The sequence below is a fragment of the Rhinoraja longicauda genome, chromosome 3, assembly GCF_053455715.1.
Source record: "Rhinoraja longicauda isolate Sanriku21f chromosome 3, sRhiLon1.1, whole genome shotgun sequence".
Classification (NCBI taxonomy): domain Eukaryota; kingdom Metazoa; phylum Chordata; class Chondrichthyes; order Rajiformes; family Arhynchobatidae; genus Rhinoraja; species Rhinoraja longicauda.
In genome coordinates, this window is record NC_135955.1 from 68,176,992 (window position 1) to 68,201,059 (window position 24,068).

At 41.5% G+C, this 24,068-nt stretch overlaps 2 protein-coding genes across 4 annotated transcripts in view; both read right to left on the reverse strand.

The window, feature by feature from the left end:
- The window catches only part of commd10 (COMM domain containing 10), a 69,461-nt gene extending 55,147 nt beyond the window's left edge, over window positions 1-14,314 (reverse strand). For all 3 annotated transcript variants that reach the window (XM_078396314.1, XM_078396313.1, XM_078396315.1), the window contains exons 1-4: window positions 14,178-14,314; window positions 8,156-8,246; window positions 5,980-6,090; window positions 1,926-2,081 (exon numbers count right to left, since the gene is read on the reverse strand). In XM_078396314.1, coding sequence (XP_078252440.1) covers window positions 1,926-2,081; window positions 5,980-6,090; window positions 8,156-8,246; window positions 14,178-14,206 — 387 coding nt within the window. In that variant the 5' untranslated portion in view covers window positions 14,207-14,314. The remainder of the gene's footprint in view (window positions 1-1,925; window positions 2,082-5,979; window positions 6,091-8,155; window positions 8,247-14,177) is intronic.
- A 5,196-nt stretch (window positions 14,315-19,510) lies between these two features.
- LOC144592433 (ARL14 effector protein-like) lies at window positions 19,511-23,126 on the reverse strand. Its single transcript, XM_078397023.1, has 4 exons — window positions 23,074-23,126; window positions 22,689-22,839; window positions 21,259-21,395; window positions 19,511-19,739 (listed from the first exon to the last, which is right to left on the reverse strand). The coding sequence occupies exons 2-4, from the start codon at window positions 22,827-22,829 to the stop codon at window positions 19,511-19,513; spliced, it is 507 nt and encodes a 168-aa protein (XP_078253149.1). The 5' UTR covers window positions 22,830-22,839; window positions 23,074-23,126.
- Window positions 23,127-24,068: the final 942 nt, after the last annotated feature.

Below are 24,068 nucleotides of genomic sequence, written 5' to 3' on the forward strand. Positions count from 1 at the left end.
CCCTCTAGTCCTGGCAACATCCTCATAAATATTCTCTGTACCCTTTCCAGCTTGACATCTTTCCAAAACATGGTGCCCAGAACTGAACACAATACCCTAAATGCAGCCTCACCAATGTCTTATACAACAGCAACATGACCTCCCAACTTCTATATTCCAATACTGACTGTAAAGGCCAATGTGCCAAAAGCCTTTTTAACCACCCTATCAGCCTGAGACTCCAGCACCCCTAGATCCCTCTGCTCTACAACACTCCCCAGAGCCCTACCAATCAACGTATAGATCCTGCCCATGTAATACTTTCCAAAGTAAAACACCTCACATTTTTCTGTATTAAATTCCATCAATCATTCCTCAGCCCACCTGGCCAATCGATCAACATCCTGCTGTAATTTTTGATAACCAACTTCGATATCTGCAATACCACCCAATTTGGTGTCATCTGTAACCTTACCAATCATGCTGTCTGCATTCTCATCCAAATCATTGATATAGATGACATATAGTAATGGGCCCAGCATCAAACCCTGAGGTACACAAGTAGTCACAGGCCCCCAGTCCGAAAAGCAACCTTCCACCGTCACCCTCTGCTTCCTTCCATGAAGCTAATTTTCTATCCATTCAGTTATCTCTCCTTGAATCCTATGCGATCTAACCTTCGAGAGCAGCCTACCATTCAGAACCTTATCAAATGCTTTACTGAAGTCCATAAATACATCTACAGCTTTCCCCTCATCGACCTTTTTGGTCATGTCTTCAAAAAACTCTGATTTGTGAGACATGACCTCTCATGTACAAAACCCTGCTGACTATCCCTAATCAGCCCTTGTCCATCTAAATGCCTGTGCATCCTATCCCACAGAATACTCTCTAGTAACTTTCTAACTACAGATGTTAAGCTCATTGGCCTATAGTTCCCTGTATTTTGCCTACAGCCCTTCTTGAATAGAGGCACAACATTTGCCTCCCTCCAGTCTTCCAGCACATCTTCTGTATTTAATGACGACTCGGAAATTTCAACCAGGCTCCCACATTTTCTTCTCTAATTTCCCACAATGTCCTTGGCTATATCTGATCAGGCCCAGGAGATTTGTCTATCTTCATACACAATAGTACCTTCAGCACCTCTTCGACTGTAACACTGACTATACTCTCATGTCACTTCCATTGACTGCCCCAAGGTCCTCCGTCCTCCTGTCTTTGTCCTCAGAGGAGAAATACTCATTGAGGATCCTGCCCATCTCCTGTGGCTCCACACAGAGGTGACCACTTTGAATCCTGAGGGGTCCCACTCTCTCTCGTTACCCTTACGTATTTATAAAATCTCTTGGGATTGTCCTTAATGCTATCTGCCAGAGCTATTTCCTGGCCTCTTTTTGCCCTTCTGATTTTCTTTTTGACTTTGCTCCTTAGTTCCTGAAATTCCTCCAGCGATACACTTGATTCCAGCTGCCTATACCTGTCCCATGCATCCTTCTTATTCTTGACCAATGCCTCAATTTTCCTCGTCAGCCAAGCTTCCTTACATTCGCTTGCCTTGCACTTCACTCTAAAGGAACACAATTGTTGTCAAGGTAATGGCCCCAGAGGTGCACATGAACCTCTGTAGATTGCAATTACTTTGTTTCACAAGATATATTAAAATATGTTACATATTTGTCTTTAATGGTTCATGTGGACACATGGCAAAATGTAACAAATATAAAGTAATTCTACAAAGGTCATAGTCTATTCTTTCTCACCACCTCTAATAAGTACTACCAAATTAATCACTAATTTCCTTGTAAATACAGTAATCGCTCTGGTGATACCATGGCAAATACACTTCAACGTACTTATTTTGGGATATTTATGAAGCGTCTAATTTATTTTTGAAAGAGAAATCCTCATCTCTATTAAATTTTGACCTGTAGGCTTGTTCTTACCCTTTTAGGAGCAAAAGCATTTTGCCTCAATTTTTCAATGAAATCTTGACCCATATTTGTCCAAGCCTGGGAAAAAGCTTCTGCTTTCTCCTGATTCAGGTGGATATTTTGTAATTGTTGCTGAAGAGCAGTAGGTTTCACATTGTAGTAGGCTGCCTGGTGAGAAATGACACAAGCAAAGTGAGACACACATTTAAGAAAATTTAACACAAATTAATTACACATGCATTTGTATGACTTTTTTTTAAACAGACGTTATTTTCTAAATTATTGACAGTGCTTCAACTTTTCACGGTCACAAATTACGCTTATTTGATTGCAACATAATTTTTATAGCCACTGTAAATAAGCTTGTAAATAAGAAATAACGTGAAACTGAAAAAATAAAATGATCAAGATGTCTTGAAACATTTGGTATTTTTACTTCACCAAAGTTAGTTCCAATTCCAATTTGGACCAATGGCCAATATCATGTTTCCTACATCAGAAAACTGATTTGACACCAAAATTTTAGTGGAGGTTATTATTGAAGCCTTGCAATTACATGTCTTTTTTTACCCCCTGCTTACAGTGCCCTCCATAATGTTTGGGACAAAGACCCATCATTTATTTATTTGCCTCTGTACTCCATAATTTGAGATTTGTAATAGAAAAAAATCACATGTGGTTAAAGTGCACATTGTCATAAAAGCCATTTTTATACATTTTGGTTTCACCATGTAGAAATTACAGCAGTGTTTATACATGGTCCCCCCATTTCAGGGCACCATAATGTTTGAAACACGGCAATGTCATGTAATGAAAGTAGTCATGTTTAGTATTTTGTTGCATATCCTTTGCATGCAATGACTGCTTGAAGTCTGCGATTCATGGACATCACCAGTTGCTGAGCGTCTTCTCCGGTGATTCTCTGCCAGGCCTATATTGCAGCCATCTTTAGCTTATGCTTGTTTTCATATCATATCATATCATATCATATATATACAGCCGGAAACAGGCCTTTTCGGCCCACCAAGTCCGTGCCGCCCAGCGATCCCCGTACATTAACACTATCCTACACCCACTAGGGACAATTTTTACATTTACCCAGCCAATTAACCTACATACCTGTACGTCTTTGGAGGCAAGTCCCCTTCAGTTTTCTCTTCAGCTTATAAAAGGCATGCTCAATTAGGTTCAGATCGGGTGATTGACTTGGCCACTCAAGAATTGGCCATTTTTTAGCTTTAAAAAACTCCTCTGTTGCTTTAGCAGGATGTTTGGGATCATTGTCTTGCTGTGGAATAAACGGCCGGCCAATGAGTTTTGAGGCATTTGTTTGAACTTGAGCAGACAGGATGTGTCTATACACTTCAGAATTGATTCTGCTACTACCAGCAGCAGTTGTATCATCAATGAAGATACGTGAGACAGTACCTTCAGCAGCCATACATGCCCAGGCCATAACACTCCCACCACCGTGTTTCACAGATGAGGTGGTATGCTTTGGATCTTGGGCAGTTCCATCTCTCTTCCATACTTTGCTCTTGCCATCACTCTGATATAAGTTAATCTTCGTCTCATCTGTCCACAAGACCTTTTTTCCAGAACTGTGGTTGCTCTTTTAAGTACTTCTTGGTAAACTGTAACCAGGCCATCCTATTTTTTGCAGCTAACCAGTGGTTGCATCTTGCAGTGTAGCCTCTGTATTTCTGTTCATGAAGTCTTCTGCAGACAGTGGTCATTGACAAATCCACTCCTGACTCCTGAAGTGTGTTCTGATCTGTCAGACAGTGTTTGGGGATTTTTCTTTATTATAGAGAGAATTCTTCTGTCATCGGCTGTGGAGGTCTTCCCTGGCCTGCCAGTCCCTTTGCGATTAGTAAGTTCACCAGTGCTCTCTTTCTTCTTAATGATGTTCTAAACAGTTGATTTTGGTAAGCCTAAGGTGTGGCTGATGTCTCTAACAGTTTTATTCTTGTTTCTCAGTCTCATAACCGCTTCTTTGACTTTCATTGGCACAACTTTGGTCCTCATGTTGAGAAACAGCAATAAAAGTTTCCAAAGGTGATGGAAAGACTGGAAGAAAGACTAGGTGCTGAGAGCTCTCTTATACCTGCATTAAGGAGGCATTTAAACACACCTGAGCAATTACAAACACCTGTGAAGCCATGTGTCCCAAACATTATGGTGTTCTGAAATGGGGGGACTATATACAAACACAGCTGTGATTTCTACATGGTGAAACCAAAATGTATAAAAATACCCTTTAATAAAATCTGACAATGTGCACTTTAACCAAGTGTGATTTTTTCTATTCCAAATCTCAAATTGTCGAGTACAGATGCAAATAAATAAATGATGGATCTTTGTCCCAAACTTTATGGATGAGAATTTGCAAACCTTTGTTTGTAATTTTGCAGGTGACAGTAAAATATGTGGTATAGAAACATAGAAACATCGAAAATAGGTGCAGGAGGCCATTTGAGCCAGCACCGCCATTCATTGTGATCATGACTGATCCTCCACAAACAGTAACCAGTGCCTGCCTTCTCCCCATATCCCTTGATTCCACTAGCCCCTAGAGCTCAATCTAACTCTCTTTGAAATTCATCCAGTGAATTGGCCTCCACTGCCTTCTATGGCACAGAATTCCACAAATTCACAACTCTCAGGGTGAAAAAGTTTCTTCTCATCTCAGTTTTAAATGACGTCCCCTTTATTCTTAGACTGTGGCCCCTGGTTCTGGACTCCCCCAACATTGGGAACATTTTTCCTGCATTTAGCTTGTCCAGTCCTTTTATAATTTTATACGTCTTTATAAGATCCCCTCTCATCCTTCGAAACTCCAGTGAACACAAGCCCAGTCTTTCCAATCTTTCCTCATATGACAGTCCCGCCATCCCAGGGATTAACCTCGTGAACCTACACTGCACTGCCTCAATAACAAGGATGTCCTGCCTACTCAAAAGTCTCTTAAATGCTGCAATTGCATTTGCCTCCACCACCATACCTGGCAGTGCATTCCGAGCACCCACAATCATCTGTGTAAAAGAATTCCCCGCACATCTCCCTTTAATTGTTCCCCTCTCACCTTAAAGATATGCCCTTATTTGATTTTTCCATCCAGTGAAAAGGGCTCCAACTGCCTACCCTATCTATCCATACCTCTCAATTATATATACTACTATATAACTGTGAACTGTTTATGTATGTGCTGTTATGTTTGTGTGCCACTGTATGTCCGTTTCTTAGTACCTGAACTGATGTACAGCACTTTGGTCAACATAAGTTGTTTTTAAATGTGCTATACAAATAAAATTGACTTGACTTGACTATCAGGTCTCAACCTCTGACATTTCAGAGTAAACAATCCAAATTTGTCCAACCTCTCCTTTCACCTCTAATCCTGGAATCATTCTGGTAAGCCTCCTCTGCACCCTTTCCAAAGCAACATCATCCATGTATTAAAGCAACTAGAACCGCACACAACACTCCAAATGCGGCCTTACAAAAGTCCAATAAAGCTGCATCATAACTTTCTGATTCTTGTACTCTGTGCCCCGACTCATGAAAGCAAGCATACCATATGCAGTTTTTACCACTATCTACTTGTGTCACTGCTTTCAGGGAATTATAGACTTGGATCCCAGGGTCTGTCTGTACATTAATGCTGTTAAGAGTCTTACCAATAATTGTATAATTTCCCCTTACATTTGACCTCCTAAAGTACAACACCTCACACTTGCTTGGATTAAACTTAATCTGCCATTTCTCCACCCATTTCTAGAACTGATCTGTGTCCCGCTGTATACTTTGACAGCCTTTTTCACAGTCCACGACCCTAGCAATCTTTGTGACATCTGCAAACTTACTAACCAACTCACCTACATTTATGTCCAAGTCATTTCTATGTATCACAAACAAAACTGGAAAAAAAATTACGGGCTCTTGAAATTTTCTAAAAAGAATACTATTTAATGGTGCAGCTTTACTTGGTCATTGCAAAGTATTAATTAAAAGAAGAACATGCTTGGGTCCAGACATTACACAAAGTAAATTCCTTTTATTTCACCTGTTCCAAGATAAAAGATACAGTTTCCAGCACCAAGCGAAGTTCATATTTTTCCAGAGAAAGTGCTGCTTGGAGTTTTTCTCTCTCTTCTTCGTTAAATGAATGTTCATCCTAACACATTATTTGATTAGTACAGGACAAGAAAAGCTTTAGCCAACATTAAGCATTATTATAAAATATAGAAAATGTTAATTTCTGAGTGATAGCTACAACATGACAAAGCTACATTTAAAAACTTTTCTGATCCAAACTAAAATGAGACACAGAAATGTGAACCCAAAAATAGGTATAAGGGCATGTTTGGACGAGGATTCTACAACTCTGCAATGGGTATAGAATGATTGAGTGTCGGGACGAAAGGTTGGCAAATGGAATTTAATGTGGGAAAGTGTGAAGTCTTGTACTTCAGTGAGGACTGCAAAGGCAGATTACCTAAATTAATAGAAACAAGTGAAATGCAGAGGTATTTACCTGTTTCTGTGCATGGTTCACAAAAAAAAAGCAGGCAGGTGCAACAAATGGTTAAAAGAGGCAAATGGAATAATGGCTTTTATTGCAAAGAGGCTGGAGTTTGGAAATTTGCAGAGGGTGTTGTTCCCACCACCATCCAAATGCTCCCTATCCAGAAGATTGAGGAGATTTGGTATGTTGAGAACTCTATTAAACAGGTGTACAATAGAGAGCATACTGATTAGTTCAGTAACTCGAATGCCCAAGAATGAAGGAGGCTACTGAGAGTGGTAGACATCGCCCAGTATATCTCAGTATTGGCCACCCCACCATCAAACTGATCTGCAGGAGGTGCTGCCTCAAAAACAGATAATGTCAGAGACACACACAACCCTGGCCATGCTCTCATTTCACTCTTAGCCTTGGGAAGAGTCATAGAGTGAAACAGTGTGGAAACAGCCCCTTCGGCCCAACTTGCCCACAACGGCCAACATGTCCCAGCTGCACTGAGGACCAGTGTTTGGTCCACATCCCTCCAAACCTGTCCTATCCATGTATCTGTCTGTTTCTTAAATGTTGGGATAGTCCCAGCCTCAACTACCTCCTCTGGCAGCTTGTTCCATACACCTACCACCTTTTGTGTAAAGAAAGTTACCCCTCAGATTCCTATTAAATCTTTTCCCCTTCACCTTGAAGAGTACAAAAGCATGAAAACTATGATCACCAATTTCAAGAATAGATTCTTCCTTGCAACTATCAGGCCCTTGAACATTACACAACACTAACCACTTCCTGACCAACAATGAGGGTGCTGGACCAATGCAGGAAAGGTTTGGGCCCAACGGGTCCACTTGGGCTAGTATATTTTAAAATGATCCGGAATTGAGAGCATTGGGGAAATAGCACAGCTGGGGAGTTGAAGCCTGAGCCATCGAATGGCATGGCAAACTTGAGGGATTGGATGGTGTATTTCTGCTCCTACTTTCTTACATGATTTTGTTCTGATAAGTGATCGTTGGTCTCAAGTATCATTGTTTCCTTCAATGATGCTGAATATTTCTACCATGTTTTGTTTATATTACTTGCATTATTTGCAAACAATTGTACAGAAATATAAGTGTCCATTTTCTACACACAGGTACAAGTGTGGTATAACCAATTTTTAAATGAATTAGTAGTGCAAAGAGAATGTTTCTCTGTTCTTTTAAATCTGTGAAACCACAGTGGTAATGAAGATAAATTATAAATCTGTCCCAAAAAGCAGCAAATCATCATCACAGGGGAATCGCACAGTAACAGGCCCCCTTTGGCCCATTGAGTATCATCCAACAATTATGTGAATTCTACATTAACCATGTTTTTCTCTCCCCATTAACCAACTCATTCATGGCAATTTACTGTGGCCAATTAATCCCAGAACCCATATGCCTTTTGGATATGGGAGTAAACCAGAGCATCCAGATGAAACCCCCATGGTCCCAGGAAAACTACACACAGCCAAGATTGAACACAGGTCTCTGGCACAGGCATGGCCTATTCCACTGTGATGCATTAATAAACCAGGATTTGTTACAAACATTCATTATGCCATAATTGTAAAGAGATTTAAAACATTTCAAAACATCAAATGCTATACATCATAACTGCAATAAACTATGTACAACTTAAGTAAATAACCTTTTATTTTATAGAACACAAAATAACTCCTTTGGTTTACAGCACGTACCTTCAAGTGAAGCTTCTGAAGAATACGAGAGAGTAATCGTGGGAATTTAGTAGTATCAAGCCCATTAATCAACAACACAGCTTGCTTTATGCTATTTAAAGAGAAAATAAGTCAGGTGAGTAAATGACAATAGTTTTGTTTTCTAAAATGTTAATACAGCATGATTGAGTATAAAATTTAGAGGCAAATTTTAGTTCTATATTGAAGGAATACTATGCGTTCCTGAACATCCCAACTTTTGATGAACCATGAAACTGAAGTCCATGGGCAGTGTGTTTTTGATTTTTTGGGGAAAGGGGCCATACAATGAATGCTCTTTTCTTTAGACATGGACAGTAAAGAATATAATCCTCTTGTACTGGAACAGTCAATAAAACTCAGGCTAACTTGAGGTCTACACTGAAGGGAGAAGAGGTGAGTAGGTAGTCCAGAAGGGGGAAAACACACATGGCCGACTGGTGATCAGAACCACCTCACACCTACAGAACCCTCTCTGTTACCAAAGCTCAGGACAGGTGCGATGAGTTTGATAGCTCCACCCCAAATTTATTCCCCCATTAGTAAAACACTTGTCCTTTCACGCAAGCTTTGTCCAGTCTGTGCCATAACGACAGGACTCGCCTAGTGCGGAGTCTGGCTAATAAGTATGGTAGTGCTGGCTCGAAGGGCCAAATGGCCTTCTCCTGCACCTCCCGAATTAATGGGAAGGAAAGTTCGAGAAGGTATAAGAGAGTAAGGTTAAGGCCAATAGTGACCGGTGTGAGAGGGGAGGTGAATACCGAAGCTAGTGTTGTATTTGAATGCGCGAAGTATAAAAAATAAAGTGGATGAGCTTGACGCTCAGTTAGATATTGGCAAGTATAATGTTGTGGGAATTAGAGACATGGCTGCAAGAGGACCAGGGCTGGGAGCTGAATATTCAGGGGTATATAACCTATTGAAAAGACAGACAGGTGGGCAGAGGGGGTGGGGTCGCTCTGTTGGTAAGGAATGATAAGTCAGTCCCTTGCAAGGGATAGAATCAGGAGATGTAGAATCAGTATGGACAGAACGGAGGAATTGTAAGGGTAAAAAGACCTGCATGGGAGTTATCTACAGCCCCCAAACAGTAGCCTGGATATAGGGTGCAAGTTGAATCAAGAGTTAAAATTGGCATGTAGCAAAGGTAATGCTACAGTGGTTATGGGAGATTTCAACATGCAGGTAGACTGGGAAAATCAGCTTGGTAATAGACCCCAAGAAAGGGAGTTTGTGGAGTGCCTCCGAGATGGATTCTTAGAGCAGCTTGGACTGGAGCCTACCAGGGAGAAGGCACTTCTGGACTTAGTGTTGTGTAATGAACCGGATTTGATAAGGGAACTCAAGGTAAAAGAAGCATTAGGAGATAATGATCATAATATGATCAGTTTTAATCTACCATTTGAGAGGTAGAAGGGTAAATCAGAAGTGTCAGTATTGCAGTTGAGCAAGGGGGACTATGGAGGCATGAGAGAGGAACTGGCCAGAGTTGACTGGAAAGAGACCCTAGCAGGGAAGACGGTGGAAAAACAATGGCAGGTATTTCTGGGAATAATACAGAAGGTGTAGGATCAGTTCATTCCAAAGAGGAAGAAAGATTCTAAGGGGAGTAAGAGGCGACCCTGGCTGACAAGGACAGTATAAAAATAAAAGAGAAAAAGTATAACATAGCAAAGATGAGCGGGAAGCCAGAGGATTGGGACTCTTTTAAAGAGCAACAGAAGATAACTAAAAAGGCAATACGGGGAGAAAAGATGAGGTACGAAGGTAAGCTAGCCAAGAATATAAAGGAGGATAGTAAAAGCTTCTTTAGGTATGTGAAGAGGAAAAAAATAGTTAAGACAAATGTGGGTTCCTTGAAGACAGAAGCAGGTGAATTTATTATGGGAAGCAAGGAAATGGCAGACGAGATGAACAGGTACTTTGGATCGAAGGAAGACACAAACAATCTCCCAGATGTGCAAGTGGACAGAGGTCCTAGGGTAACGGAGGAACTGAAGGAAATTCACATTATGCAGGAAATGTTGTTGGGTAGACTGATGGGACTGAAGGCTGATGAATCCCCAGGGCCTGATGGTCTGCATCCCAGGGTACTTAAGGAAGTGGCTCTAGAAATCATGGACGCATTGGTGATCATTTTCCAATGTTCTATAGATTCAGGATCAGTTCCTGTTGATTGGAGGGTAGCTAATGTCATCCCACTTTTTAAGAACGGAGGGAGAGAGAAAACAGGAAATTATAGACCAGTTAGTCTGACATCAGTGGTGGGGAAGATGCTGGAGTCAATTATAAAAGACGAAATTGCGGAGCATTTGGATAGCAGTAACAGGATAATTCCGAGTCAGCGTGGATTTATGAAGGGGAAATCATGCTTGACTAATCTTTTAGAATTTTTTGAGGATGTAACTAAGAAAATGGACAAGGGAGAGCCAGTGGATGTGGTGTACCTGGACTTTCAGAAAGCCTTTGATAAGGTCCCACATGGGAGATTAGTGGGCAAAATTAGAGCACATGGTATTGGGGGTAGGGTACTGACATGGATAGAAAATTGGTTGGCAGAGGCAGGAAACATGTTCCCAATGTTGTAGGAGTCCCAGAACCAGGGGCCACAGTTTAAGAATAAAGGGTAGGCCATTTAGAACGGAGATGAGGAAAAACATTTTCAGTCAGAGAGTTGTAAATCTGTGGAATTCTCTGCCTCAGAGAGCAGTGGAGGCCAATTCTCTGGATGCTTTCAAGAGCTCTTAAAGATAGCGAAGTCAAGGGATATGGGGAGAAGGCAGGAACGGAGTACTAATTGTGAATGATCAGCCATGATCACATTAAATGGCGGTGCTGGCTCGAAGGGCCGAATGGCCTACTCCTGCACCTATTGTCCATTGCACCTATTTTCTATGTTTCTAACACTAGGATTGTGAGCTGGCCCACTCAGCCTCTCCTGCTGTAAGACACACCATGCCGAATCGATCAATGGTTTCATTTTTGACATTTATGTAAAAAGAATGTATTTTTAAACAGTTGGTTGCCAATTCTAAAGAAAGTTGATTTAATTTATTAAATGTTTGCAAAATTCCACTTCAAAGTTAACATTTAGATATACTGATAAAATGTGTGCAAAACCAGAGATTCAACAAAATGTTTAACACACCAAATATTCTTTTATCAATAAGAAACTGTGAAGGTCTCTAACACACAAGAAATTACGTTTTATCCCATTAAATTTAACGCAACAAATTTATGTCAATTCCTTTGCAACAATTGCTCATATGAATAAACCAATTTACATCAACATACCATTAGTGGCTAACATTTTTATAAATTGTCATTATAACCTTTCCCTATTACTTGGTGACTACCAATGATATACAACACCAGCCAAGTCTCAATCGTAGTACATGATTTGAACTTCATCCTCAGTAGCCTTATACAGTCATAAAGAACATAAGAAATTGAAGCAGATTATGCCATTCAACTACCAAACATCCCCCCCCCCCCATGTCAGGTCTGTCGTTCAATAAGATCTTTCATTTCAGCGGGACTTCTGTGCACCAACTCTACATCCCTCGATTGCTTTTACCATCCAAAACTTGAGTATCAGGCAAACCATCTTCTTGTAACCCTTGTCCTTCAATGCTCAGCTCAACACAATTACTCTTTCTTGGCACTGCTGTCAGGAGTTGAAATCTTTTCAGACCATTTCCAGCAGCATCTTCCCTTGCTGTACCAATACATCTATTGTCAGATTCTTTTGAGACATTTTCAGGTTCCTTCTTCGCACTATGTTGACTCAGACTTGATCTGTTTCCACATGTACATCAACACTACCTAACAACTTCTGACACTTATTTTGACCCCTACCACTAATCCCCCTGGAACTTAAACAGCTTCAGGTTCCTGGGCATGAATATCTATGAAGACCTATCCTGGGCCCAGCTCATCACTGCAATCAGAATGAAGGCTCATCAATACCTCTATGTCCTTAGATGATCAAGGAGATTAAATATGTTGACGAGTACCTCATCGAACTTCTACACGTGTATGGTAGAGACCATATTGACTGGTTGCATAATGGCCTGGTTTAGAAACCCAAACACCCAGGAGTGAAGACTACAGAGAGTGGTGGACACTGCCTGGTCCATGACTTTCCCACCATCAAACAGATCTATCCGAGTAACTCAGCAGGTCAGGCAGCATCTCTGGAGAACATGGATAGGTGACATTAGGACCCTTCTTCAGGGATACAGTTTGCTGAGTTACTCCAGCATCTCCTATCTTTTCACCTTAAAACAAGTTGCCATGTCGCTGGTCTGCACCAGCGAGAACCCTTGTTCACCAGCTGCCATGCGGTCCAGTTGAAGCGGCTGTTGTTGTGGCTCACATTGTAGCCCCTGGCCAGCAGCTCTTTCTTCAGGTCATTGCCAATGACATGACGTGCTCGTTCACCATGGGGCTTCTCCCCTCTCAACAGCTTCTTCCTGTCAGCTGTCGTTTTGTCCACTCCCTTCCCCCACTGGCACCTCCTCCACTTCTGTCTCTCGTCGCTTTGCCCACTCCGCTGCTCCCTCTTCCTCAGAGTCACCGACATCTTCCAAGGTGGATTCTGTCTCCCAACTTCAAGGGAGAAGAGGAAGTGGCAGTGGTGGAGTGGGAGGCCAAATTGACAGTGCGACTGGAGGAGGAGGAAGAGGCAGCGGGGAGTGGACAAAGGAACGGTCGACAGGAAGCTGTTGCTGAGAGGGGAGGGAGCCCCACAATGACTGAGCTCTGTGTCAGCAACCAGAAGAGTGTTGTCACCAGGGGCTACAATGTGAGTCGCAACAACGGCCGTGTCATCCAGACCATGCGGCAGGTGAAGGACTCAGTGGTGCACCTTGCTTGACAGGGATGGAGTCGGCAGATCTGTCCGCTATAACCAAAATCTGTTGGAAAGTGGTCCATTGAAAGGAGGGTTTATTGCATACTGTGTGTTACTGCAGACCTGCTGCAAGTAAGAATTTAATTGTTCTGTTGTCAGTACATATAACAATTCAATACTCATGACTCTCTGACCTTTTAGACCAATGGGTAGAGTTTTATAAACTTATTGCCTCAACCAAAACATAATAAGAACAAGACTTCAATTCAGGCCTTGCTACCATCCACATCTCAGCACAACATTCCCTGGTAGAGTTGCGGCCTTACAGTGCTTGCGGCGCAGGAGACCTGGGTTTGATCCCGACTACAGGTGCTGTCAAGATTCAAGATAGCTTTATTTGTCATCCAAATTGGACGACAATCTGTACAGTTTGTACGTTCTCCCTATGACCTGTGTGGGTTTTCTCCGAGATCTTCAGTTTTCTCCCACACTCCAAAGACGTACAGGTTTGTAGGTTAATTGGCTTGGTATAAATGTAAATTGTCCCTAGGTGGCATTAGTGGTGGGCACGGACTTGGTGGGCCGAAGGACCTGTTTCCGCACTGAATCTCTATACTAAACTGAACAGTTGTAGGAAGCTAAACAAAGTGGTGGCACCTCAAGCAGACCTCGCAGTTCCATTTTATATCAGAACCCATCACCTCCCACTTTCCCTGCTCTGAAATAATCATCTCTGTAATTGAGTCTGAAGGACCTAACTTGAAACATCACCTATTCCAATTTCTCCAGAGTGAGATTGCTGCCTGACCCGCTGGGTTACTCCAGCACTCTCTGTCTATCCTCATCATCTCTGCAGATACATGGAACTACAGATGCTGAAATCTTGATCATAACACAAAGTGTTGGAGTAACTCAGTAGGTCAGGAAGCATCTGGGGGAAGGGGAGACACAGTCTCCCTACAGATGCTGTCTGACCCGCTGAGTTATTGCAAACTTAGTGATTTGATTGCTGTCTCTGCCCCGGGTGCCGGCCTCAGCCCACAGAACCGACTGTATCAATGCAAATCGCCGCTGTTGAATAAAGAGGCGAGGGAGACTTGCGGTTGGTGCAAAGAGCGGGAGCCGCCGCAATGGTGTCGGACCTCCCACCTCTGGGTCTCTTTGACGATGGCTGCCATCCCGCGGCCCGCGCCCGGCAGCAGCTCCTCACGCCCGGGCTCGCGCTGCTCCGGACCCGCCCTCGTCACGCGCAACCTCCAACGGCCGCGCCCCAACCGCCGCCGCACGTCACGCGCAACCTCCAATCGCCGCCGCACGTCACGCGCAACCCTCCAACTGCCGCCGCACGTCACGCGCAACCCTCCAATCGCCGCCGCACGCCACGCCGAACCTGCAACGCGCACTCCGGGACCAGCTGATCGGGCCGTCGCACAGAGAGTGAGGCTGCGCAAAGTGGTCACATCCGCACAGTTGAGTACGACCAACTCTTATCCAACTGTCAACTGAACTGGGCGCGGCACGATAGCCTTGACTTATCAGGAATCTGCCAGTCTCCGATTATTAATTTTTTTTAAAAAATCTTTCCTGTGTGGCAAATAAAGGGGCACGGAATAACGGTGTGGAAACAGTTCCGGTAAGGATGTGGCTGTCAGTACCACACAAGACCTGGAATGTGTGCAGGTGTGTGGACCAGCCAAATGTGGATCCTGTTGTGCCGTTAATCCAGGAAGGTCGTGGCTGACCCAATTTTCCCATCCTATCCCCAAAAACCAATTCCTTTATTAATTACAAATCTAAATGTTTCCGCTTTGAATTAATACACGGAACCTGCTTCTCCAGTTTATTCAGGTAAGGAATCGCACAGACAAAACTAAGAAAATAAACTACTCATATTTGTCGTAAATGCGTTCCCTCTTATTGTGAGAATATGCCATAGAGTCATAGAGAGATTAAGCACGGAACAACCCGTCAGTGCACTGAGTCCACATCAACTACCCATTTACACTTACCCTACATTGTCTGCTCCAGCATTTACTCCAGCATTTTGTGATATTTACATTGTCCTCAGCTCCCCTCAGTTTCTACTCTGGGACCAATTTACAGTGGACAATGATCCTACCCGCGTGCATGTCTTTGTGGGATGTGGGAGGAAACCAGAACCCTTTGAGGAAACATATACACAGAGTCCCTGGGGAGTATGGTTGATATGGTATGTGTAATTTCCACTGGAACCCAAGAGCCTTCGCCAAGTTCTGAACTCATTTACTGGTGAAATGAGTTCCTCTGTCACAGTCTATTCCCACGGGTATCCTGACCAGACATATATACAAAATCAATTTACAAATTCTCAAAAGCCATTTCAGGTTGTGGTAGGTGATCAAATTTTGCAGGCGTCTTCCCTCTATTATTTTGTTGACACACCAGACATGTCCTTGCAACTTTATCAATTATGATTGATATACCTGGTGCAGACCATTGGCAGAGAATGCGTTTGCCATCCCCCCCTTTTACCATGTGAGCCTGTCCTTGGGCGAGGCGAGACGGGCAAAAATAGGCTCCTGGGGCAAACTATCTGACCATCAGGGTGGACCCAGATAATGGGGTTGTGATAACACCCTGCTTTGCTCCATGGAATTCTTTGGGCATCCTGTAACTGGGTTACATCAATGCTAACTGGGAGCTTTCCCTCCGCTGCAGACTTAATTTTAGCCGCTTGTAATTGCGGGGTTTGCCTGAGGGCAATCTGTTTGGCTACATAATCAGCTGATCTGGTTCCCTTTGATACATCATCATCCGAGATGTATGAGCTTCGCATTTAATTACTGCAATTTACTATGGCAACTGGATAGCATCCAATAAATTTACGACCAGTTTATCATGCTTAGTAGTCTTTCCTGTGGATGTGATGAATCCTCTATTTTTCCATAACTGCCCAAAGCCATGTACAACCCCAAACGCATAGCGAGAATCGGTGTAGATATTAGCACTTTTATCTTTTGCCAATATGCAGCCAAGAGTCAGGGCATACAGCTCAGCTGCCCGAGCAGACGTTCCGGATGGTAAAGCATATGCCTCCAACAACTTGGTGTAGCTTGACCACCGCATATCCTGCTAACAATCTGTCATCGCTAGGTCGGTGTGAAGAGCTATCAGTAAATAGGACCAGATCAGGATTATCAATCGAATGACTATGTAAGTCCAGCCGGAGAGTGGCAGTGGCTTCTGCAAGCAATAGACAATCATGGTCACATCTTTCTTCTGGCAGTGGTGCAAAGGTAGCTGGGTTTATAGCAGGTGTTCGCTGATAAATAGAGTTCGGATGAGATAAAAGGATAGCCATATCCTGTTCTTCTAGCGGCTGTGAAATGTTGTGTAGCTGCAGAGCTCAATAATAACATCACGGCATGAGGAACAGTCACTACACATGGGTGATCAAGAACGATGGGGATTGATTTTTCCATCATCGTAGCTGTGGCCGCTTCAGCTCGCAAGCAGGCTGGCGTGCCATTTACTACAGCTGGTAAAGCCACAGAATAATGGGCTACCGGTCTTTTTACCCTTTCCGTGTTCTTAAGCCAGGACCCAGGTTGCAAACCCCTTTGATTCGTTTAGATAAAGTTGAAAGGGCTTTTTATAATTTGGCAATCCCAGTGCTGGAACAGTAACCATAGCGTTCTTTAGATTTCTATACGCCTAGTCTCTTTCTGCAATCCATTCTACTCTGGAGGGCTCAGTCTGCAAGGTGGCTGAACGCAATGCTCCATCTAGTTCCCTGTAATCATGGATCCATTGTCTGCAGTAACCCACCATGCCTAAGAAGGAGAGAATATCTTTCTTTACAATCAGGACCTGTCACAGAGGCTACCAAAGGTCATCGACATACTGGATCAAAGTAGACCTCTCTGATAATTGACATTCCTCAAGATCATTTTTCACCACTGCTGCATATATGGCCAGGCTTTCAGTATACTCCTGGGGTAGCCTAGTCCAGGTGTTTTATTGATCTTTGTAGGTCAAAGCAAACAGGAACTGGCTGTCTTTATGCAGGGGTATGGAGAAAAAGGCCGAACATAGGTCAATTACTGTAAAGGTGTCGGCTTCCGCCAGTATAGATGACGGAATAATGTTGGTGTCAAGTACTAAAGGAGCAATACGGATCACTATGTGATAGCTGTTGATAGCTCTCAGGTCTTGGACAAAACGCCATTCATTAGGTCTTCCTACTTTTGAGATTGGCAGAATAGGAGTATTACATGGACTTTGCGTTTTCACTAATACTCCTTGTTGTAATAAAGATATGATGACTATAGCTATCCCTTCTTCAGCCTCCGGGGTCAGTCGATACTGTTTTAAACATGGCAAGGCAGCACCCTCTGTTAAAGTCACTTTATGTTCAGGGGCTGAACGCACTCGCCCCACATAATTCTTATGCTTTGCCCATAGTTCAGAGGGTATTTGGACCAGAGCCATTGGTAATCTTGACGGATCCTCAGAAGGCAGCTGTTATTTTTTTTAAATAGTGTCCCACTCCTTTCTGACCCATGTGATCTTTCCTTCTATGTCATTACAGAATCAATCTGGATTTCTCCTTCTGCCATTGGTAACTTTAAAATATGAATTGACTGTTTGTCCTTCAGCCCCTTTATAATTTCTATTTACTTCGCTGTTGCAGGAGGTCTACTAGCTACGGTCAAGTGTGACTCAGAAGTGTCTCCCATCTCAAATCGATCCCTTTAGTTTTGAGAGAGGTGGGCCAATATTCTTAATCCCGGGACCCCAAAAAACAAAAAACAAATGCACTGTTAATTTTTCGAGTTTATTCAACCAGGGGGAGACTCTTTCCTGGTACTCGGGATTAGGGAGGCGCATATATAATGCAGTGCGAAGGTATTTATTTCACAAAATGCTGGAGTAACTCAGCAGGTCACGCAGCAATCTTGGAGAGAAGGAATGGGTGGCGTTTCGGGTCGAGACCCTTCTTCAGACCCGAAACGTCACCCATTCCTTCTCTCCAATATGCTGCGTGACCTGCTGAGTTACTCCAGCATTTTGTGAAATAAATACCTTCGATTTGTACCAGCATCTACAGCTATTTTCTTACACTATAATGCAGTGTAATGTGTTCGCTTATGTTCTTAGCTAGTTTCAACAAGATACTGTAAATACTGGCCTTTTGAATCCTGCACGCTTTGCAGAGCACAATGGATTTGATTAATTAATTGACTGTACGGATTGCTACTCAATTGCCAACAATATAGGATGGGCATCGTTTGCCCTTGTTCTTCCTCCTTAATTAAATTTAGCAATTGATGTAGCTGCATTTAAGGGAGTTACATAAACATGCCGTCTGCAGTACAGTGTAAGACTGCTCCCAGTTTGCACAGAGCCCGTCTTCCCAATAACGGGAGTGGGGCTGTTGTAGAGATCTCTCGCTTGGGCAAACAGCCCCTTCCTTTCCATGTTCACAAGCGCTGTTATCACATTTTCCCATGACTTATTTTGCCATTCTAGATTAACCAATTTCAAAGCTTGAGCCTGTCGGGGAGGCAAACAATTTACTAAAGTTTGAACAGCTAGAGGCCCATTTTCAGCTAGGGGCACTCCGGCATGTTCTTCCCACTTACTCTTAAATCGGGCTATAAAATCCGGGATCGTCTCGTCTTTGTTTTGCAGACATAGCACCACCTCCCCTATATCACTATGTTTTCTCGCTCCCCTCATTATAGCCTTCTTTCCTCTGTGGGCCAACCATTGAGTGAGGGACTCATTTCCCTGAGCCTGCTGATCATTATTTGTTCTCCAATCTCCATTTTCTCCGGGAGGAACTGCAAACCCATCTTTCAGGGTAGCCCATGAGGTTCCATTTGCACTTTTCAGCAGCATTTGCACATCGGCCGGGAGGGGGTTGTAAATGCTGCATATCTGATTTAACCAATTAAGAAATGCACTGGATTTTTTTAAGGGATCAGGAGCTTCGGCAACCATGGCTCTAGCTTCACCTGGGGTCCAGGGTTTCAACACAGGGACGTCTATCATAATATTATTCTTCCGCATCAGTGACTCGGGCTTAGACTCTTCCTCAACATTCATCATCTGGAGCTAGTTCTACTTTACCGTAATCAGCCATTTCTAGCAACATCCCCAGCTCAAAGAATTAAGAACATTATCAAGTTCCCTTTACTTCATTGCTATACCCTCTCAATTTCCTATTCAAACTAAAAAAAAGTTAAAGCACTTTGTGTGATACAATGAAATCATGTTGTACTTTTAGGTCACTTCAGCTTAAATAAAAATGATGCAAGTAGCAATTGTTTGTAAACTATTCTTTATTCAAACACAAGTAAAATTAAATACTATATACATCAATTAATAACTATAAGCAAGGGAAAAAAATATCAATTGTCAATGTTTGTTGTGATGCAAAAATTACAATGTTTCTTTATTTGTACTGGAGATAAAGATAATTGAAAATCATATGCACATCAATAAGGGTCCAAATTAGGGAACTTTTGCACTATATCGGTTCCTTCAGTTTCAATTCCATCATATATCCACTTTCGGTTGCAGCGACATTTACAACCACATTTCCAAGAACTACATTTGGAACAAGGATAGAAACAGCCAGGGCAGTTTACATCCAGACAGTCGCAAAGGTCTATGCCATTATGCAGCAGTTTTCCAGTGTTGTCATACTTCCTCTGCCTGACACCTCTGTTTAAGAAAATAATAATAATTTTAAATTAGGTCAAAATCTAGCCAATAAATCTACCCTACATAATATGTAGTACATAATACATAAATTCTGGACATTAGCAATGAACGCATAGAAATAGAATGCAACAAAGTCATCCTTTATAAGTCAATCTTTATTAAAAACTAATTTGGTCTCAACTGGAATATAGTGTTCAATTCCGCTGATCTCTCTAGGAAGAACATAAAGGAACTGGCGAGAGTGCAATCAAGATTTAAGAGAGTGTTCTTGGGTGAGGGACTACAGTTACAAGGGTAGAATGGAGAGGGTAGGACTATTTTCTTTGTAGGAGATTGAGGGGACATCTAACATGTTTATAAATAATGCAGCATCTAGATAAGCATGAATGCTATTCTTTCCTGTGGTGGGGTAGATGACCAAAAGTCACGAAAATAACAGAGATTTAATATAAAAATAATGAAAATCCCTCAAAATATGTAGTACATGTTGGAATTTTGGAAACAGTCTTGCAGATTTGGTGGAGAGTGTACCATAGAGGCCCTCAAGAGAGAAGTCTCTATGACAAGGAAAAATATACAGGACTACAAGATGGGCAAGGATGTGCAACTCATATGTTACCCTGGCACAGAAGTGGCATGCATATGTGCTGAATGGCCATCTGATCAGGGAATGGTTAGAGCACTAAGGATCCTCACAACACGTTATTGCTGACTAACAACAATGATATATTCAAAGCAAACACAAATTCTGTCAACACGATTGGAGAAGTTTTTGACTTTTTGACAGTTTTCATGGTTTTGACAAGGTGAATGGCTGAAGAGTGAAAATAGTTTAATTTGCTATTAATCAGAATTCATTGCAAATACACATGGAGCAATTTTTTATGTGTCCTGTGAATATCCCCTCATTTTACCCATGATTTTGGGCCTATAATTGCTTTTTAACTCGAGAGAAAACCAGAACCACCAGGAGCTATTTCTCTTGCTGTTCTTCAACAGCCACAACTATAGCCGATATAATATTTCCTGACTTTAAAAAATCTAATTCTCAATTTTCTATAACATGTTCTCTACATGAAATAACACATCTCTCAAATTACTTCTTGCAAAAAATGGCTAAATTCGGCGCAATATCTCCTGTCCTTCTTTGCTTCACACCTCCTGCCCATCCACCTCCATTGCTTCAAGTTATTTGAGATAAGCAGCGCTGCCTGCGTGGGTACAGGCACAAACTTCCCAAACCATTGGCCATGGGAAAAGGCAGATACCATTACTCCATGATACAGATATCTGTATCCCAGGGTATAGATTTTTTTTTTTTTAACCAGACTATTTGCAATGTAATACTATTACCGTAAGCATTATAGCCATTTTAACTGGTCACTGACAATTAGAAATAATGAATGTAAACATGACAATTGAAAATGTAATCAAAGTTGAAAAGAAATTGAAACAGCAAGAGAAAAAGAGATGGTGGATGAAAATTGAGGATAAGTAATTTTAATGAAAATCAAGTTACTTGTTTTCAAAGACGAGCTGCCTTAGCTTTGTCCTGCGAATCTCCTTTGTCTGTAATCTGGTCTCCGGGTTGAACTCAGCTAGCAAAGGGCCAGGATTCCGAAATGCTAAACATTTTAGTTGCCGTTCCGTTTGCTTCTGCAGCAAATTTAGAAAGAATTGTGAAACATTCAAAGTTAAAATCATGATCAACAACACATCTGTTACTATAAAAATTAATTCCCATTTCAAATACAATTATAGTTCAAGCACATCGTTGTACGAGCAAAGTCTGATTACATAAAATGACAAAGCAAGTTAAGAAACCCCTCCCAACAATTTTAAAATAAATATATACAGTGAATCATAATTTAGGAATTAGCATACATTTATATTTGGAAAACTCAGGGTATGCAATCAACTTGCATACAGAAGTGTACAATATTTATCTGTGCAATTTGATATAATTGCTTCATTCTGCTTTGGATGCTAAACCTGTAGGTTCATCTGGTTTGAATGTACAAAATATTCTTGACATCATTCTAAATTACAAGTGCACACAAATCATAAATGGCTGGAAGTGTGAAACTGATCTGTTGACAAACACAACAAACACAACTGAATTTTGGAGTTGTGTGAATTTTGGAAAAGTGAAACTTGTCAGGGGTTATAGAATATAATGTGGTGTAACCAGAAATTGTGATATGTGTGAAACGTAGAAGGGAATGGGTGAAGGAGCCAACAAGCTTTTCACTCCACTTGTAATGACATTTTTAGGAAGGACACTTAGGCAATTAGGCAATCTATGTAATGGGCAGTTTAAATTACATTTTCTTTCTTACAAAGTTCTGTATAACCTTTGCAAAGAGCCAATAAGAAAAATATTTATGTGACTATTTATGTAAGTAGAACCGGCATAGCTTCCAATGCAGAATTAAAGCATCTGCAAGTCAAAAGCCTCCAAACTAATACATTTACACTTTCATGTGTAACCACAGACAAAGCTACTGATGGAAGGAAAAGAAGGCAATGTAGCTGCCTGATATTTCAATTCATTCTGAAAAAAACCTCACCCCACTAATAAGCAAAAAGGTGTGGGGAATGAGAGGGAGGCTGGGAGGGTGTTTGAAATATCTCTTAAGGACACCAAAATAAGATGAATGTTTGAGGTTATGCAATCCTTGTATTCAAAAGAGAATATCTGGGAAGAATTTGCAGAGCACGATTCTGAAAAGTTTCTTCCTCGTTCTACCGAATGTACTTCTGTATGACAGATTATATACATGTTCATGTACACTCTGATTTGATTGTATGCAAAGGCTTTTCATTGTATCTCAGTACACGTGATAATAATAAACCAATACTAATTAAGTTAGAGAACAAAACATAACCATTGGTTGCAAAAATGCAACCAATGCATTCAGGCTTCTTGGCAAACCTTTCCACCCTTACCATTTTCTTCTGAGTATCTGTATCAAATACATTTTTCTCTTGCAATGTTTTCCTTTGGGTGTTGAGGGAAATATTTTGAGCATTTATTATCATCCTGCCATGGATACTAGTTGTCAATTCAAGCACCTGTGCCCCATTCATCGCTACAGATCTATTGGAAAGATATTTACAGAGCAAAGACAAAGAGTATTATAACGTTTCAAAAGGTTACACCAATCAGCTTATTAGTACTACACAGAAATGAAATTAATTTTAAGATTCTATTCACACAAAAAAACATTATAAATCTTGAACTAACAGCAGTTAAATGACAAGCGTGCAACAGCAAAATTGGTTGGAATGCATGGCTGGGTGTTAAGTTATAAACTATTAAGGAACTCAATACCTGATGGTTAAAGCATGAAATCCTCAGACTGGGGAACAGCTTCTTCCCCTTTGTCATCAGTCTTCTAAACAGTCTTTCCATAAGCCAAGGAATTGTCTGATTTTCCCCAACCCTGTTGAGGACATTGAACTTTATCACTGGAACTGATCAGTACTATGTTCTGCACTCTATCTTCCACATTACTTTATCTATTGGTACTGAAGTATAACTTGATTGTATCCATGTATGATGTATCTAATTGATTTGGATAGCATGCAAAACAAAGTTTTTCATTGTACCTCAATGCATGTGACCTAAGCACCCTCTTAAACTTAAAATTTTCACTGCAAAAATGCTATGATCAAAAGGGAATGGACAGAATGAAACACCTGTTTTTATATTGACATATTGAGAAAATGAAGGTTCTTTTGCTATGTACTGTTGATATCCTGTATGAATAAAATGGTCTATTGTACAGAATACATTCCATGCACAATAATAATAAAAGTATTTTATAATGTAACCAGTCCTGATTTTCAAATATATACATATTTTATAACACATTTTCAAATACATGCATATTCTAGCTAATGTGACTCCTTTACTTTTTTTTCTCACATTTACCTTGCTAAACTGCGCCATCTAATTTATGTATAAAGTTACTGTAGATTACTGCACCCTTAGGTTAAACGTTGGAAACAATCAATGGGCAACACACCAAAACCAGTATTTCATTAATACGAGGATCTCAGCGGGTCAGGATAAAAGGAATAGGTGACGTTTCAGGTTGAGACCCTTCTTCAGACTGAGTCGGGAAAAGGGGGATGAGTGATACTTAGATCATAAGTAATAGGATCAGAATTAGGCCATTTGGCCCATCAATACTCCGTCATTCAATCATGGCTGATCTACCTCTCCCTCCTAACCCCATTCTCCTGCCTTCTCCCCATAACCTCTGACACCTGTACTAAACAAGAATCTATCTATTTCTGCCTCAAATATATCCACTGACTTGG

Bases quoted from the DNA above. Each gene is read 5' to 3' on its own strand.
- LOC144592433 (XM_078397023.1), bottom strand. From the start codon at position 22,829: ATGAATGGGGCACAGGTGCTTGAATTGACAACTAGTATCCATGGCAGG. The intron at 21,396-22,688 runs GTAAGGGTGGAA...AATTTGCTGCAG, and splicing joins CAGATACTCAGAAGAAAATG to AAGCAAACGGAACGGCAACT. The intron at 19,740-21,258 runs GTAACTTGATTT...TTTCTTAAACAG, and splicing joins CAGCTCGTCTTTGAAAACAA to AGGTGTCAGGCAGAGGAAGT.